At 42.4% G+C, this 17,876-nt stretch overlaps 1 protein-coding gene across 1 annotated transcript in view; it reads left to right on the top strand.

Moving 5' to 3' along the window:
- ATP9A (ATPase phospholipid transporting 9A (putative)) overlaps positions 1-17,876 on the top strand; it is a 53,933-nt gene that overhangs the window by 21,666 nt on the left and 14,391 nt on the right. The window contains exons 10-16 of the mRNA XM_083873402.1: positions 762-838; positions 1,435-1,595; positions 2,303-2,445; positions 3,261-3,373; positions 5,587-5,799; positions 12,048-12,209; positions 15,902-15,994. Of these exons, the coding sequence (XP_083729528.1) occupies positions 762-838; positions 1,435-1,595; positions 2,303-2,445; positions 3,261-3,373; positions 5,587-5,799; positions 12,048-12,209; positions 15,902-15,994 (962 nt within the window). The remainder of the gene's footprint in view (positions 1-761; positions 839-1,434; positions 1,596-2,302; positions 2,446-3,260; positions 3,374-5,586; positions 5,800-12,047; positions 12,210-15,901; positions 15,995-17,876) is intronic.

Raw genomic sequence — 17,876 nt, 5'->3', positions numbered from 1 at the left:
CAAACACTGGGCAGTAGCAGCTTTTAAACTGTTGATGGCAGACAGATTTTTCTTCATGGGCTCTTTGCAAAGTCTTTAAGAGAAAAAAACCACAGAAACCCCATAATTTGTGGTGCTAAACTGAATTACGTTTCTGCAAGGAGAAAATTGAGAACTTTTGAGCTCTCAGCTCTTTAGCAACTGTGGGACAGAGAATTCAGAGTCACTGATGGGCTCCCAGCAGCTCCATCTGTTACAGGAAGGTAGGAGTTGCTGTGATTCACTTGGTGGTAGGAGCAGTATTTAAACACTTACAGTAAATTGTAGATTTTAAAATAAGGTAATTCTGTCACCGAGCTCTGGAACTCATTGGATTTGCTCTGATTGTATCAACCTTTACCAATAAACAACCACAGCCCAGAGCTGGTTTAATTTTGACACAGAGTTGGTGGAAGGCAGCACCAAAGTGGGATTCCAAGAAATCCTCCATCCCTACCGACTTTTATTTATTTTATTTTATTTATTTTTATTTATTGGAGAGACAAGTGGCTCAAAAAAGGGGTCAGGGAAGGTAGAGCAAAGCTGGCTGTTCCCCCCATGAGCTGATGGAGTCTGTGATGCTGCATCAAGTCCAACCCTGAGACTGAATTTCTGCCTGGGAGGGTTGTTCCTGTTCCAGTCTGTGTTTTCACAGGTGTTGTGTGGCACAGACAGCTTTTTGAATCTCTGAAATTAGCCTGCTGAAACTCTTTTTTATGGAGAAAACCTCTGTGTGTGTGCAGGTACTGTGGTGGGAGTTGTCCTGTACACGGGGAGGGAGCTGCGCAGTGTGATGAATACCTCCAACCCAAGGAGTAAGGTATGGTGAGGAAACAGCTTTGTAATAAATAACAGGGGTCAGAAATGGATTATTTTTAAAAAGAAGATCCTTCCAAATACTATAGGGACAGTCTCATAGGAATAATTCATATTTTCCAGCCTGTGATTTAAGATAGTTACCATAACAGAACCTATTTATTGTGATTTTTTTGATCCTATTGTATACATTTTCACATTTCCTATTTTGATCCTATTATACACCTTCTCACTTTTTTAAGGTTGTCAAAACCATTGTTTTATATGTTTATAATGGGGCAGTCCCAGTTAGAATAGAAAAAGCTTCTTTTGCTGCATTGTTCTGTTGTAGCAAAGCTAAAACACTGGGCAGGGGGTGTTTACACAGCCTGAGTCCTTTCACACCTCTGCATCCTCTGCTGAGCCTCTAAGGGATGGAAATCTCATTTAATAAGCTGGCAAGAGTATTGATTATAAATTTAAATATGTTTTAAAAGGAGAGAAGCTGGCTAGTGGGGAATGGCTCCTTGGATGGAAGGACAGTTCACTTCCTTTGTGACTATTCCATTTAACTGACACCCTCATCTCTGTGCCTGAAATCTCTCTCTGCTGCTGTTCCAGATTGGCCTCTTTGATCTGGAGGTGAACTGCCTGACCAAGATCCTCTTTGGGGCTCTGGTGGTGGTGTCCCTGGTCATGGTGGCCCTGCAGCACTTTGCAGGCCGTTGGTACCTGCAGATCATCAGGTTCCTGCTGCTCTTCTCCAACATCATTCCCATCAGGTAAGGGGGCAGCTGATGATAATTCCCAACAAAATCCTGTGTGTTCATCCTTGTTCCCAGCCCAGACAGGCACCTGAACCTTTACCTGCTCCTCATTTCACAGCTGAGCAAGGCCAGGAATAGAAATAAAGTTACTGTTCAAACATAAGCATTGCTTTGTTGTTTCTGCTGAATTTGTTCAATTTGTTAACCCATTCACTGGCTCACTCAGTGGATTTGGCATTTAATTTCTCTTCTCTCAGTGTTTGGACTGCCTGGTTACTGTGGTAAGAACAGAGCAAAAAATGGAAAAGGAGAGGAGAGTGTTTTATACAGAATGTGTTAGAGGGCAATGAAACTTTAATGTGAAACTGTACTGTATTAGTAAGTAGATTAGTAACTTACTCTGGGTGCAGGACTGGGATTCATTTCAGCTCCATTTTTAATCTGCTCTCTGGTATCCATCTCTGTCCTTACTCTGTGTCCACCTTCCCCTCCAATCATATCTTCTCATTGTAATTTTATCATCTGTCCTTGAATCACAGTGTAATTACATTTACCACCAGAGCACTGACTTTGAATAAACTTCTCCTCAAACTTTCCTTCGCCACCTCAGCTTCACTGTGGGACTCACTGTCCTTTCACTTCACTGTGACAGTTCACAAGGATTTTTTTCCCACACTTTGCTATTTCTTATTTTCCTTTTTTTTCCCTTTCCTCCTGTGCAGTTTACGTGTGAATCTGGACATGGGGAAGATCGTGTACAGCTGGGTGATCCGCAGGGATTCCAAAATCCCTGGCACTGTGGTCAGGTCCAGCACCATCCCTGAGCAGCTGGGCAGGATTTCTTACCTGCTCACAGACAAAACAGGTATTGCTGCAGAAAATGCAGCTTTGAGTCATGTATGTTGTTTGGGTTTTGTTGTGGTTTTGGCCAACAAAAGAGGATAATGTGAGATTTCTTTGGGCTGGAAGAAAAAAAAAGTTTGTTTGTTTTTGTTTTTTGGGTTTTTTTTGGGTTGTTTTTTTTTTGGGGTTGTTTTTTTTGGTTTTTTTTTTTTTTGTTATTTTTGGGGGTTTTTTATTTGTTATTTTTGTGGGGGTTTTTGGGGTTTTTTGGGTTTTTTTTGTTTTTGTTCTGAACGAGCTGTAATTAAGGTAGGACAGGAATTTTATACTACTTGAAGGAATACTTAAAGCACGCTATTAAAACAAAAGCTGAGGGTAAAAATAAAATTAAAATTAACTTTTTAGAGCTAGTTTTCAAAGCCAGGATAAGATAACATATATATATATATCTAAGCAGAAGCTTCTGCTGCTGCCCTTAACTTTTGAAGCTGAGCTTCAATTGCAAGCCTGAGCTGTAATGAAAACCTTGGTCTGACATAAAACCCTGGTCCCACTGAAGTAATTTCAAATTTATTTTTGGTTCCAGTGGGACCAGAATTATGCTTAGAACCCCTGCTGGCATTGACTGTGGGGTGAATCTCATTGTTATTTACACTCCCCACTCCCCAGGAGGATGAACACTCAGTTTGTTGCTGTTGGGGTTTGTGGCAGCCTTGGGAGTGCTGCAGGTCCAGCTGCTGGCCCAAATTCAGGTTTCTCTGTGCTCAAGGCAGAGGACAGGAGCTGTGCTGGAGAATTGAGGGTGTTTTTCCCACCCTGTGCTGCTGCTTTTCCCAGGGACTCTGACCCAGAACGAGATGGTTTTCAAGAGGCTCCACCTGGGCACGGTGGCCTACGGGCTGGACTCCATGGACGAGGTGCAGAGCCACATTTTCAGCATTTACACCCAGGTACAGCTCCCTGCACTCACTCCCTGACTCCCTGTTCCCAAAGCTCTGCCACATCCCTGGCCTCATGGTGGGTTTGTGGGGTGGGGATCTGCTCATGAGCTGCTTTTTTGGGGAAATGTGAAGGTCACTGGATGCTTAATGCATAAATAATATTGTGATTAACCTGTTGTGTTGTTTCACATCACACACAAGTGTAAGTGTGTGCCTGTGTCCTGTTGCTGAGGCCTGAGTCTAAAATAACTTTTATTTAGATATCCAGCTATCTCTTCTCTTTCTCCTTCCTAGCATTTGGTTCTTCTCTTGGTGTTGAGACCCTTAAATGACAGAACTATATTAAAAAACCCAAAAAAACCCCCCCAAAAAAACCCAACAAAAACCCCCAAATTACAAATCCCCAGACTTCAACTTCATTTACCTTCATTCTATACTGAATCTCTAGAGAAAACTTGTCTACTGGTTAATTATTTGCCAAAGTGTCCAATATTTTTCAGGAATATTTAGGTGACTGACCAGTCCAGTGACTGAGTGCACTTTCAGCTGAGGGTTTTGGCAGCAGAGATACTAAATTTGAAAATCTTATGGCTCCTAATCACTAGTGTGGAAAATAACTTGTGGAATTACCCTGGTAATGGATATGTCTCATAAAACTTTCATAATTACCGAGTGAGATTCCTTATAATGAGAAGCATTTGCTGGCAATGATTCATTTTGAACTGTAGTTCTTATTCTTTGCTTTTATTTTTACCATGTTGTGGCCCTTTGACCTGGAAGCGAAACTTTTGTCCTCTTGACACTAAAGGTTAACAGAGCAGGAAACTGGATCACTGTGTGTCCCTTCTTCAACTGGGATAATTTAGTAATTGTGCAATTATCTGAAGACTCCCATTCTGATACTAAAAATAGTATTAAAAAATAAATGAACGTAATTAAGATTTTCTAGTTCCATACAAGTCAATCTGTTTTTTGTTTTCACCAATTATATTCTCCTGCACCCAAATGACTCTAAACTTCCCAAACCACTGGTATTTTGTGGAGTAAAAAAAATGGTTTCTCTGACAGCCATTTCAAGTCCATGCACACACACAAACCCCTCAGCAGAGGAAAGACAGGAATAATATAATTATATGTATGTAATATATTATATGTATATAATTATATATAAAATAATATACATATAATACATGTAATTACATATTTTAAATATTAATATACATAATACTAATAGATGATATAGTATATTTAATAATATATAAAATTAGAGAAAATTAATTATATATTATATTAATACATTATATGAGATATATTAATATATTACTATAATATAATAACATAATATATATCTTATATACATATTACTTATGTATATAACACAATATATTATATTATATTATATTATATTATATTATATTATATTACATTATATTATATTATATTATATGTATATAATACGTTATATCTTATACATAATATATATGTATATAATATAATATACTTATGTATATAATGCATTATATCTTATATACATATATGTATATAAGATATTTTATATATGTATGTGATATATGTATAATATATATTATATATACTATAATTACATATAATATATGTATATAATATATTTTGTATATGTATCTAGTATATGTATAATATATTTGATATATAATGTAATTACATATAAATATATAATATATATTTATATATGCTTTATATTTTATTTATATATTTATTTATATAATATATATAAATATATGCTCAGTGGTTGAGTGAGGAGTTAGGGACCAGTGGCTGAGGGCACAGGGTGGTACAAAGGCAGGGCAAGGGGCACCAAACCTACAGGGGGATGAACAGTTGGGGTGGTCAATGTTAACTACCCAATGGGGAAGTTGGCAATAAAATCACCAATCTAAGGTAAATTTGAGGTAATTCTGCAAGACACCATGAAGGATCTTCTCTTTCAGCCTAGACAGGAAAAACTCTATAGTGAATCATTCCAGGGCAAAACCTGGAAGTTTCCCTGGGGGGACTTTTAACATTCCCACAACTCTCCTATTTTTCACTTACTGCGCAAAACTCCCTTAACGTGTTTTCCATCCCCTTACCAAGGAAACGCAAACAACACAACACCGCGCTTTATATTTTTCACATATTTATATTTAAACATGTTTATATTTTTCACCACAATAAGAGCCTGTCTCGTTCTCCTTGCCCCCCAGCAGCCCCAGGAGGCGCCGGCCGTGAAGGGGCTGTCCCTGGCCACCAAGGTGAGGCGCACCATGAGCAGCCGCGTGCACGAGGCCGTCAAGGCCATCGCCCTGTGCCACAACGTCACCCCCGTCTACGAGTCCAACGGTGTCACCGACCAGGCTGAGGCCGAGCGCCACTACGAGGACTCCTGCAGGGTGTACCAGGCCTCCAGCCCCGACGAGGTCAGTCTGGGCTGTCCCTGTGTTTCCTTGGGAAACCCGTCAGCTGTTTGGGGGGATGTCGTAATAGGGAACTGGTGGAGTCCATGGCCACCGACCTGGACCCCTCAAACTGCCCTGGGTGGTCCAAGACCCCAGGAGAGCATTGCCTTTGACCTCAGCCCATAGGAAAAATTGCCAATGCTTATGGAGGAAAAGAGAACCACAAAAATTTAAATTAAATGGGGGTTTAGTTGGTCGCAAAGTGAAAATTTGTAGGTTTGGGTTTTAGAATAGAAGTGGGTAGAGGCAAGATGGAGAATTTTGGGCAGTGTCTTAAGTTCTTCTTCTACTCCATCTTCTGCTGTGATGGTGGCACAGAGATGTTGATAGAATGTAGGTGATGTAAAAAATTGGGGAGGAAATTGTCATCGTAGGACACTATTGGAGTCCAGGCCACCAACCTGGACCCCTCAAACTGCCCTGGGGGGTTTAGGACCCTTTCCAGGACCCCAGGAGAGCATTGCCTTTGACTTCAGCCCATAGGAAAACTTGCCAATGCTTATGGAGGAAAAGAGAACAACAAAAATTTAAACTAGATAGTAGTTCGTTTTGTTACGGGGTGAAAATTTGTAGTTTTGGGTTTTTAGAATGGAAGTAGATAGAGGCAAGATGGAGAAATATTAGGCAGTGTCCTCAGTTCTTCTCCTTCTCTTTCTACTCCGTCTTCTGCTGTGATGGTGGCACAAAGGTGTTTGTAGAATGTGGGTGATATAAAAAATTGGGAGGGAGTGTCATGATAGGACATTGTTGCAGTCCATGGCATGGGATAAACCCTTCAAACTGCCCTGGGTGGTCCAGGACCCCAGGAGAGCATTGCCTTTGACCTCAGCCCATAGGAAAAATTGCCAATGCTTATGGAGGAGAAGAGAACAACAACAATAATTTAAATTAGATCATAGTTTGGTTTGTCAGGAGGTGAGAATTTGTAGTTTTGGGGTTTTTAGAATGGAAGTAGATAGAGGCAAGATGGGAGAATTTGGGGCAGTGCCTTGAGTTCTTCTTCTTCATCTTCTGCTGTGACAGTGGCACAGAGATGTTGGTAGAATGTGGGTGATGTAGGAAATTGGGGAGGAAATTGTCATCGTAGGACACTGCTGGAGTCCAGGCCACCAACCTGGACCCCTCAAACAGCCCTGGGGGTTCAGGACCCTTTCCAGGACCCCAAAAGAGCATTGCCTTTGACTTCAGCTCATAGGAAAAATTGCTAATGCTTATGGAGGAAAAGAGAACAATAAAAATTTAAATTAGATAGTAGTTTACTATATCTATTAGTTTACTAGTACAAAAATTTAAATTAGATAGTTTAGTTGGTCACAGGGTGAAAATTCGTAGTTTCGGGTTTGGGAAAAACTGCCAACGCTTATGGAAGAAAAGAGAACCACAAAAATTTAAATCAGATGGTGGTTTAGTTGGTCACAGGGCGAAAATTTTAGTTTTGGGGTTTTTAGAATGGAAGTAGATAGAGGCAAGATGGAGAATTTGGGGTGGTGTCATAATTCTTCTCTTTCTTCTTCTTCTTCTACTCCGTCTTCTACTGTGACAGTGGCAAGAATTGGTAAAAAATTGGGGGGGGAGTGTCATGATAGGACACTGTTGCAGTCCATGGCACCAACGTGGACCCCTCAAACTGCCCTGGGGGCTCTGAGATCCAAAAGCTGCATTTGTGCTGTGCCCCAGCAGCTCATCCCTGGGCAGGGTGTGGGTGTCCTGTCCCCACGGGCTGGGCCAGGGTTTGCTGCCCTGCTCCTCTCCCCTGGAAGGTGTTGCCCTCCCCTGGAAAGGCAGAGTGCAGAAAACAACTGCCTTTGCACTGAAACGAGTTCTGAATTATTTCCAGATGGTGATTTTTGTAATCTGCATCTAAGTTGAGGTTTTTTTTTTCCCCCCTCCTAAAGCCATTTACAGGATATTTTTGCACGGATTTCTGTTTATTTACATATATACTGTGGTATATAGTGAAGTCAGTGATTTTTCTTTTACTTTTACTCTTTATACTCTTCTGTCTTTAAAATATTTACACAGCAATTTGTCTGAAATACCCAGGGGGTATTGTTTATTTGTTTTACTATATAGCATGATAACTAATCCTTCCAAGATTATTGTTTAAATTCTTTTTTTCCCCTTCTCCTGATATCTTAAGTAGAGAATTACAGCAGGTCCAGAAACCAGATCTGCTTTGCTGCACTGAGGAAATCTTGTCTGTAGGTCTTAGATACACAAATATTATTTAGCTGTGGCCCTGTATGTCATCCTAGATGCTACAAAATGCAGGAGCTGCACAAGTGGAGTCCTTGAGAAGGGAGTAATGCTGTTAAATAACATTCCCTGTAGGGGAATGGCTTTGGACTCCTGTTAAAGCCAGCCTTTGAAATCCTATATCAATAAAATATTGCCATGGCAGGGAAGGTCAGTTTATGAAATGAATACAAAACCTCGTATTCTCTTTACTTTAACAGCAAGGGTAATTTCTACCAGTTGGCACAGGATTCATTTCCTGTAACAGAAAGCAGGATTTCCTAAATTTGTTTCCTGTGCACTGCTGCCATTTAGAAAGTCTTGAAGTATCTTTATTCAGGTATCAGTTACAGCCTTGGGGCTCTGCGGGCCAGTTGTCAGTTGCAGGCATACAGTAACTAACAGGGGGGAAATGAAATAGATATAATCTGATCAGAGATAAGGGGGCCTGGGATTCCTGGGCAAACAGTCTTTAACCCTGACAACGGCGGCAGCTGCCAGGACATGAAAGGGTGTGGGATCAATTGCTCTGTGCCTGCTGTCTGCCTGCCCAGGCAACCCAAAGGGGACCCTGCAGAGCAGCTCAGGGCACAGGAGGATCAATTTGTCTCTTTAGAATGAAATTTATTAGTCGATATCCACTCCAGCGGTGGCTTGGGTAATTTAATTGTCGGAGAGAGCGGAGTTGGAGGATGCTGTGCTGGGGCTTTGAAATGCTCAGATCTGTATCAGGCCTGGCTTGGTTGGAGCTGCAGGATGCTGGCAGGGATTTCACTGATTTCCCTCATCACTGAGCATGGGTTGCCTTTAAGGTGTTTGAGGGATTTCCAGCCTGCTTTCAGTTTTCCTTCCTCTAAGTTGTAAATATATTTTTGCATCTTGAATATTTCTCATCTTTCTGCTGTGGCTGAGAATACCTTGAGTGACGTGTTTGTAGGGGGCAGAGCAAACCTGTTCTGACTGATGTGGAGCTGGGATGTGCTCCCAACCCCATCCCTATCCCAAAGATCCCATTATCCCATCCTGTGGATCCCATGGATCTCATCCCTATCCCATGGATCCCATCCTATCCTATGGATCCCATCCCATTGATCCCATGGATCCCATCCTATGGATCTCATCCCATTATCCCATCCCATCCCATGGATCCCATTATCCCATCCCATCCCATGGATCCCATCCCCATCCCATGGATCCCATCCTATCCCATGGATCCCATCCTATCCCATGGATCCCATCCTATCCCATGGATCCCATCCTGTCCCATGGATCCCATCCTATCCCATGGATCCCATCCTGTCCTATGGATCCCATCCCATTGATCCCATGGATTCGATCCCATTATCCCATCCCATGGATCCCATGATCCCATCCCCATCCCATGGATCCCATCCCATGGATCCCATCCCATGATCCCACCCCATCCCATGGATCCCATCCCATGGATCCAATCCCATCCCATCCTATGGATCCTATCCCATTATCCCACCCCATCCCATCATCCCACCCCAGTGCCCAGACTCTGCCAGAAGAGCTGTCAGTGTTTGTGGTGCCAGGGGTGGTGTTGTCCCCTGGGGCCACCTCTGCTGTGCTGCTCCTCCATTTGTCCCTCTGCACAAGGCTTTGCCCTGCAGAGCTTTGTAGGATTGCAGTGGGATGCTGGCAGGGGATGCTGCTCCTCCATTTGTCCCTCTGCACAAGGCTTTGCTCTCCAGGGCTTTGTAGGATTGCAGTGGGATGCTGGCAGGGGAGGAGGGAAAGGTGAGTGTGCAAAGGAGATGCTTTAACAGCAGCTGGGAGCAGAAATTTGCCCCTCCACGCACCTGGAGCTCACCAGCACAGGCAGAAGAACAGCCAGGGTTCCCCACCACGCAGCATCATGCTGGGAATAATTCCCAATAATTCCCAATAATTATTTATTAACCAGAGTATTAGAGAGCCAAGCTCCGTCTCTCTGCTCTGGGAGGATTATCTGACTGCACACTTTAATGCACTGAGGATGGCTTGAAGAAACTTTGGGGAAAGATAAGCTTGAAAGAGCCTTTGATTTGTTGTAATCTTTGTGGATAAGCCTGCACAAACTTGTTAATATTAAGCCAAATATTGATTCAAATTGACTTAAAGGTCTTTCAAGGCAAAGCCAACTCAATTACCTTTTTTTTTTTTTTTAATCTGACAATTTAAGACTACTTTATGAAAGGAAAAGTTTGGTTTAGGTTCTCTTTTAAGCTTTTGGATGAAAAGGAGCTGAGCTCACAAAAGCTGCTTCAGTTAGTCCAATTGTATCAACTCATTAATAAAATCTCAACTCAATGGGAGTATTTACAGGTCCGAATTTTATTTGTATCTCTTGTATGTGATTTCCCAAAATCAATTTCATTTTTTAACCGAGCTATTTGTGATCCCTTGAAGCAGCACAGGCAGAGCCTGAAAGGCAGGAAGGGATAATTAACCTTCAAGTCGACAGCAGCCATGTGCCCAACACTCCTGTGCCTTTGAAAATGTCACTGTAAAACACTTCCAGTATTTCATGTCTGTTTAGGGAAAGTCTCCCTTGATCCTTTCTGGGGGCCAGTGATGGATGGGGCTGGTGTCAGCTGCTGCTCCATCTGTTCCAGCCCAGGCAGCTCCTGGAGCTCAATCCCAGGCAGCTCAGGCTGAGATGGATGTGTCAGCTGAGCTGGGCACTCTGGGGCTTTCTCAGCAAAGCAAAATAAAGGTTTTGCTCTTCTGGCATAACTCTGGTTGCAATTGAGGGAAAGCTCATGGGGAACTCAGTTTTGTAGGTCCTGAAATAGTAGAGGCTGCAATGAAAATGGTGCTCACATCAGTTCAGAAAAACCTTCAACAACCTGGAGGTTCTTTGGTGTTGTTTTTTTTTTTGTGGTTTTTTTTTTTTTTTTTTTTTTTTTTTTTTTTTTTTTTATTTATTTTATTTTTATTTTTTTAGGTTTTTTTTGTTTTTTTTTTGGGGGGGGGTTTGTTTGGGTTTTTTTTTTTGTTGTTGGTGGTGGTGGTGGTTTTTTTTTCTTTTGTTTTGTTTTATTGGATTTTTTGGTGAGTTTTTGGGGGCTTTTTTGGGTTTTTTTTTTTTCTATTTTTTTTTTTTTTTTTAATGTTGAAAGAGAAGGATTCTCTGCTAAGAAGTGTCTGAGCCAGCCCCCAGCTGTCTTGCTGATTGCTGCAAAATCGTTGGAATTTGTTGATGAGCTGTTACTGCTGAACACACAGAGAATAACACAGAGCTCGTTTTGTTTGGGTTGTTTGGAGATGAATTTTTAATGTGCTGCATTAGTGTTTCTGGCTTTGAAATTGTAAATCCAGGGTGAACGCGCAGTTTTGAATTCTTAATTTCGTAGACAGCAAGCTGGGAAATGGCTCTTTCCAAAATTAAGTGTTTGTAGAGGGGTTTCCCTGGTGTGCCCGAGGAGGTTTGGGCTGGGTGGAGGATTCCAGTGCTGCCCCTTGCTGAGGCTTCTCCTTTGGAACAAAAATCACAGAATAATTTATATTGGAAAAGCTTTTCCAGCCCCAAGCCGTGCCCAGAGCTGTGAGTGCCACCTCCAGGAATTCCTGGGACACCTCCAGGGATGGGGATCCAAACCTCCCTGGGCAGATCCAAGGCCTGAGCTCCCTTTCCATGGGGAAATTCCTGTTGGTGTCCAGTTAAAGCAGGGAGGTGACACAAGGACAGTGCCACAGCTGGGTCAGACACGAGCTGGGCTGCCCAAACCCTGCAGATACTGCCAGGAAGGGTCTGAATTGGGAAAGGGCAGGTAGGGAGAGCCATGGAGGAGCACCTGTATTTATCAATGGATCTGTTTGATAGCACAGTTAATGGCTAATGACTGATTAATTAATGGCTGATGAATTAATGAGTGAATTCTCTGAATTAATGAATTCTCTGCAGCCACCTGCTGTCCCTCCCCTGGGGAGGTGTGGCAGGAGCCCTCACCGTGTCCTTGTCCTCACAGGTGGCCCTGGTGCAGTGGACAGAGAGTGTGGGCCTGACCCTGGTGGGCAGAGACCAGTCCTCAGTGCAGCTGAGGAGCCCAGGGGGGCACATCCTCAACTTCACCATCCTGCAGATCTTCCCCTTCACCTACGAGAGCAAACGCATGGGCATCATCGTCAGGGTAAGGGCTGCCTCTGCCAGCCTGGGGGGCAGTCACACCTGGGCTGGGGGACACAGGGCTCACCTGGGCTGGGGGGGACACAGGGCTGGCTGTGCCAGGCTGGGGGACAGGGCTCACCTGGGCTGCCTGTTCCAGGCTGGGGGGACAGATACACCTGGGGGGACAGTCACACCTGGGAGGGACACAGGGCTCACCTGGGCTGGGAGGGGACAGTCACACCTGGGGCAGTCTGGGGGGCACCCAGGGCTCACCTGGGCTGGGGCTGAGGGGGACAGTCCCACCTGGACTGGGGGGGCACAGTCACACCTGGAGGGCACCCAGGGCTCATCTGGGCTGGGGGACACAGGGCTCACCTGGGCTGGGGGGGACACAGGGCTCACCTGGGCTGCCCCCCCTGCCCAGAGGTGTCACCAGAGCACAGCAGGGCAGTCTCTCCCTGGGCAGCACACCAGGTGAAACACTTGGAAGATTTGCAGTATGAGCACCTGGCCAGGAGCACGGACAGCAGGGGAAGTGAGCTGAGAGGCTGAGCTGGAGCAGAGCAATCCCTGTGTTAATTCTGGGAGTTCAGATCCCTGTTAAATCTGGGAGTTCAGAGATCCACAGGGTGCATTAAACATACCCTGAGTGTTCCCACAAACTCCTTGTGCTGCAGGGGACACCTGCAGCAAGTGAAATGTGTATCCAGCTCAGTACAGCAAGTGTAAACTCTTCAATTTAATTACTTCTATAATGAAAATTATGTGGAGACTCTGGGCAGTCTTTTTACCACCCAGAATAAAAATATTACCAGTAGAAGAGGGAGGACTAAAGAACTTCCCTCCCCATTACTTTTATTGCAAATGCAAGCTTTTGATGAAATGCTGTTTAATCAAAGGTACAAGAGATGGACAAACCATCCAAGCCAGGGTGAGCTTCATTAAACTGTGTTTTTATGCTCAATGGAAGTGAATGCCCTGAAATGTTCTTATCATGAACATTTTTTCCCTTTTCCTTTTCCCTTCTTTGGTTTGAAGATTATTCCTTTTAAATTACCTATTATTCATCTTCTCCCCCTCTAGGAACAAAAAGGTTTCTAGTTTTTATTTCTCTGCTTAGATTTTGGCGTTTGTATTTTAGGCCAAACCAGCAAAACTCCCACTTGTGGCCAGTGGGAGCAACATCAGGCCTGGATCCTGACTGTAAATACCTTTAAAAAGAAACACTGGTCCCTCTCTGTGAATTGATTTTATTTTGTAGCCATTCAGCTGCTCTGAGCTGCTGAAATCAGCTCTGTGTGTGCAGAATTAGGATTGAATATTGAGGCTGGGTATTACTTTGCCACATTTCTGGATACTCCAAAATAATATTTTCAAGCATGGTTTTAATTTCCATTTAAATATATATTTTAAAATGTTTATAAATAGGCAGTTATGAAGTAAAATTTGCTTTAATTAAAGATAAATGTGTGTATATGCAGGCACTGCATTTGGTTTGATCCACAACTCAAAGGGATTCACCTTTTCAGTGCATCCCCTAAACTGCTGCTTGTTTAAAACACAGAACTGGGGAGAGGGAGAGCAGCACGAAACATCCAGAATAAAATACACCAGGGAGGGAGGTTCAGCGGCACTCAGCCCTGCAGGGAGCAGAACCCAAAGGGAAATATTTCTGCTCACCTGCACAGGCATTGCCTGTCCTTACAAACTGCATTTTTTCAGGGTTTTTGGGAGCCCCTGTGGGATTTTTGCCAGAGCAGAGGTTGCACCATCTCCCTGCACATCCCTCCTGCTCTGCCCCGAGGAAAAATCTCCTTCAGCACAACTTCTACCAACCCAAGCAATAGTTAATGGTGAAAGCAAGTCGCAGATGTTGCCTGCTTTGGGATATTTTTTGCAATATCTCAGTGTTTCCTTGCACTCAACTGTCGTTTCTGTACCTGATTATTTCAGTTCTAAGAAATCCTGTCCTACCCCCAGCAGCCTCCTCACCATAGTGTGCACTGCCTTATCTTCCTCTTTGAAGGAGGCCTGGTTGTTTGACCACAATATTTTCCATTCTTCGTTTTCTCTGCAGGTTTTTTTTGGTTTTTTTTTGTTTTTTTTTTTCCCCTTAGCCATGTGGAATGATCTTTGTTGCAGGGCAGAGATAGTGCTATTGTCATATCTGGGATTGAAAAGAGCCTTTGAACCGTGGCCAGGGGCAGAGCGTGGTGGAAAAAAAAAAAAAAAAAAAAAAAAAAGATGCTTCCCCAAAACAAAATATAAACCGGGCAAATCCGTGTGCAGATTTACAAGGTGATCTTGCCATGATCTGAGAACGCACTAACCTCCCCCTGAACTCGGGCAGAGGAAGTGACTAATGCAAGGAGATAGCTGATACAGTATTTATATTGGACCAAAAAATCTAAACTATCTTAAGCCAGCTCTGCAGCACGGGAAGTGCAGTCCTTTATTCAGTTTCCTACAGAGATGTTGGTAGACGCTCTTTAATCAAAGAATTTTGTAGATAAAGAGCTTTACCTTTGGCTACTGCCAGGAATGGTGTGTTTTATTTGAGCAGATTTTGGTTGTTTTGGAAGAATGGCACCCATTTTTCCTCTGGGGATGTGGGATGTGTGTCACTGCGTGGGGGCTGCGTGTTCCAGGACATTGAAAAACACACTTGAGCATCTTCCTTGTGAATACCCCTGTGAGCTTGGCAAAAATATTCAGCAAAGGAGCTTCGTTATCCTTGGCTACTTCTTAATTTCCTCAGCAAAGACACTTGTTTTCTTCTCAGTTTTAGTGTCCATTTAGTGTCCACATCAGGTGCTACATTTTTTTATTATTATTATTATTATTATTATTATTTGTGCCATGGATTTAAACTCTTGTTTTGCCAGTGCCACAAAACCTGAGGCTTTTATTCCTGTGTGAGAACCTCCACCATTAATTTCTGTAAGGTGGAACAGACTGACCCAAATATTAGATGAGAGAATGAAGAAGTGTCCACTTTGCTTCTCTTTCATTTCTCTTATTCCTAAAGTGCTTTTGCCACTTCATTCACGGCTGTTTATTTCAGACCTTCCTGGGCTTTTTTGGGGTTTGCATTTGGAGTTTGTTTTCCTCCTATCCCTGGGTTTACAGAGCAGTTTGTTCCTTACTCATTGTTTGTCTCCTTTGAGGAAATTGCCAGGGTTTCCATTAGTTTGTAACACTCAGAGCTGTGGCCTCCTTACCTCTCTCCCTGCTTAGAGGGGACTTTTTAATTTAAAATATGCTTTACTTGCAGCCTGTAAGCTCCTTGTATCAGATGAGGGAGGCAGGCAGCAATCTCAGCTCTCTGTGGCAGCATGATTATTTAATTATGCATTAATTAATTATTATTAATCATTTAATTATTCCATGTGGTGTAACAGAGTAGGTAAATCAGAGTGGTTTTTACTCTGCTGGCCTTTGTGCATCTGTTTTGTTGTTTCAGGTAAGCAGAGAGGGTTTCCAGCTGAGGGTTTGGGGTTATTCTGGAGGAACAGGCAGGGCTGGGAAGGGTCTGAAAAAGCTGATCCTCCTTGTCTAAAGCATTAATTCCTGCTGTGAGGAGCTCAGTTTGCAATTGAGCAGACATCTCCTTCTGGCCCCAGAGCAGAGGCTGAGCTGGTGGCCCTTCACCAGAACAGACAATGCTGTGCCTGCAGTGCTGGGAATTCACCACTCCCTGTGTTCTCTCTGCAGGATGAATCCACAGGAGAAATCACCTTCTACATGAAGGGGGCAGATGTGGTGATGGCTGGAATTGTGCAGTACAACGACTGGCTGGAGGAGGAGGTATGGGAGGGCAGCTCTGCTGTCCTGTGTTGCTTTTTATCTTCTTTTTTTTTCTGCCAGAGTTGGGATTAAATGCTCCAGACAGTGTTTTGACTCAGATGTTTATTAATTCTTATCTGTATTACAATCTCTTTGAGTTCTACAGCAGTTGAGCTAACAAAGTAATAAATGGCCCCATCTCTCTCTATAAGGTATTTTAGGATAAATTGTCCAATTAAGAAATGGCACATAAATTATTTTTGCTTTTAACCCAATTACCAACCACTCGTGGCCCACAATGCAGATTTTTCTATCCAATTACAAAACACCACCCAGACCCATGAAGAAGAAGGTGAAAAAGAAGGACTGGCCTCTGCCCTAAATCCTCCATCTTGCTTTATATATAAATTCCTATATTCTAAACCATTAAACTCTAAGTTTTCCACCCTGTGCTATCACACACTTCTATCCAAACCCCACACCCACAATCCCAGTGCTGTCACTCAATTTTGGAAGCCTTTTCCACGGCCTCAGGTCAGTGCAGTGTTTGCTTGGGGGGTCAGTGCCTGTGAGCACAGAAAATCTGGAATTCTCAGTGCCCAGGGCTCCAAAAGTGCTCCAGGGCAGCCCCTGGCCAGGCTGGACACTGCAGGGGGGACACCTGGGTGCTGAAATATCTGCCAGCCACAGGGGCAATGATCCTGAAAATTTCACTGGATTTGTGCTCAGCCAAATTGTATCCACAGGAATGAGGGTGTCAGGGGTGAGCTCAGTGCATTTAATGTGGAGTAAGTCCTGTAAATAAGACTCAAAAGTGATTGAGGCTCACCAGATTCATCCTGGGCTTGATTCTGTGTTTGGATCTGTTTTAGCCTGAAGGGTCTCATTTCAAAACTCCCTTTGGCAGCACACTGGGCTGTGTTTGTCAGGTTGGCAGGAATGGTGGCACTGAGTTCATGCAATCCCACAGTGGGTTGGGTTGGGTTGGGTTGGGAGGGACCTTGAATCTCATCCCATTCCCCCCCTGCCATGGACAGGGACACTCCACTGTCCCAGGGTCCCCAAGCCCTGCCCAGCCTGGCCCTGGACACTGCAGGGATGGGGCAGCCACAGCAGTGACTTCAGTTATTGATTCCCTGGTGTTCAGAGAAATAATAATACCTTGAAGAGTTATTATTAATAATAACATTTGAATGATAATATATAATATATCATTATAATATAATATAATATATTATTATAATATATTTTATAATAGATCATAATAATATAATCTAATAATATATTATAATATATCATAATATATTACATTATGATGTATTATTATATTATATTATTATATATTATATTATCTAATAATATATTATATTATTATATAAAATATAATATATAATAATATATATAATAACATAATGATTATTATATTATTATATATTATTATATATATTATATTATTATATATAATATTATATTATATTATCATATATCATATTATTATTATATTCTATTATTATATATTATATTATATATTATATACTAAATATTATTATGGAATAATAAATTATATTAATAAATAACTAAAGCAATCATTAATTCAATTTATTATTTAGTTATTTTATCAATATATTTATTTAATTTATTATTATTATTAAATTATATTAATAGTTAATAAAATAATAATATTTGAAGAATTGCCTGCCCAAGATGTGAAGTCTACAAATCACAGGTTTGTTCCCTTTTACTTAGAAAAAATTGAATCAATGGGGTTGTTTTTGCCACCCTGGTGTAGCAGAGGACATTTTTCTTCCTGATCCCTGGGCTGGCTCACAAACCACTGCAGATCCCCTCTTTCCTCTGGAGTTTATAACACACTTTATCAGGTGTTACAGACTCGCTGGGGTTG

The sequence above is a fragment of the Zosterops lateralis genome (assembly GCF_965231275.1).
Source record: "Zosterops lateralis genome assembly, chromosome: 16".
In the NCBI taxonomy this organism is placed as follows: Eukaryota; Metazoa; Chordata; class Aves; order Passeriformes; family Zosteropidae; genus Zosterops; species Zosterops lateralis.
The sequence above is the reverse complement of the archived record's forward strand: the minus strand, read 5'-3'. Positions and strand labels throughout refer to the sequence as shown.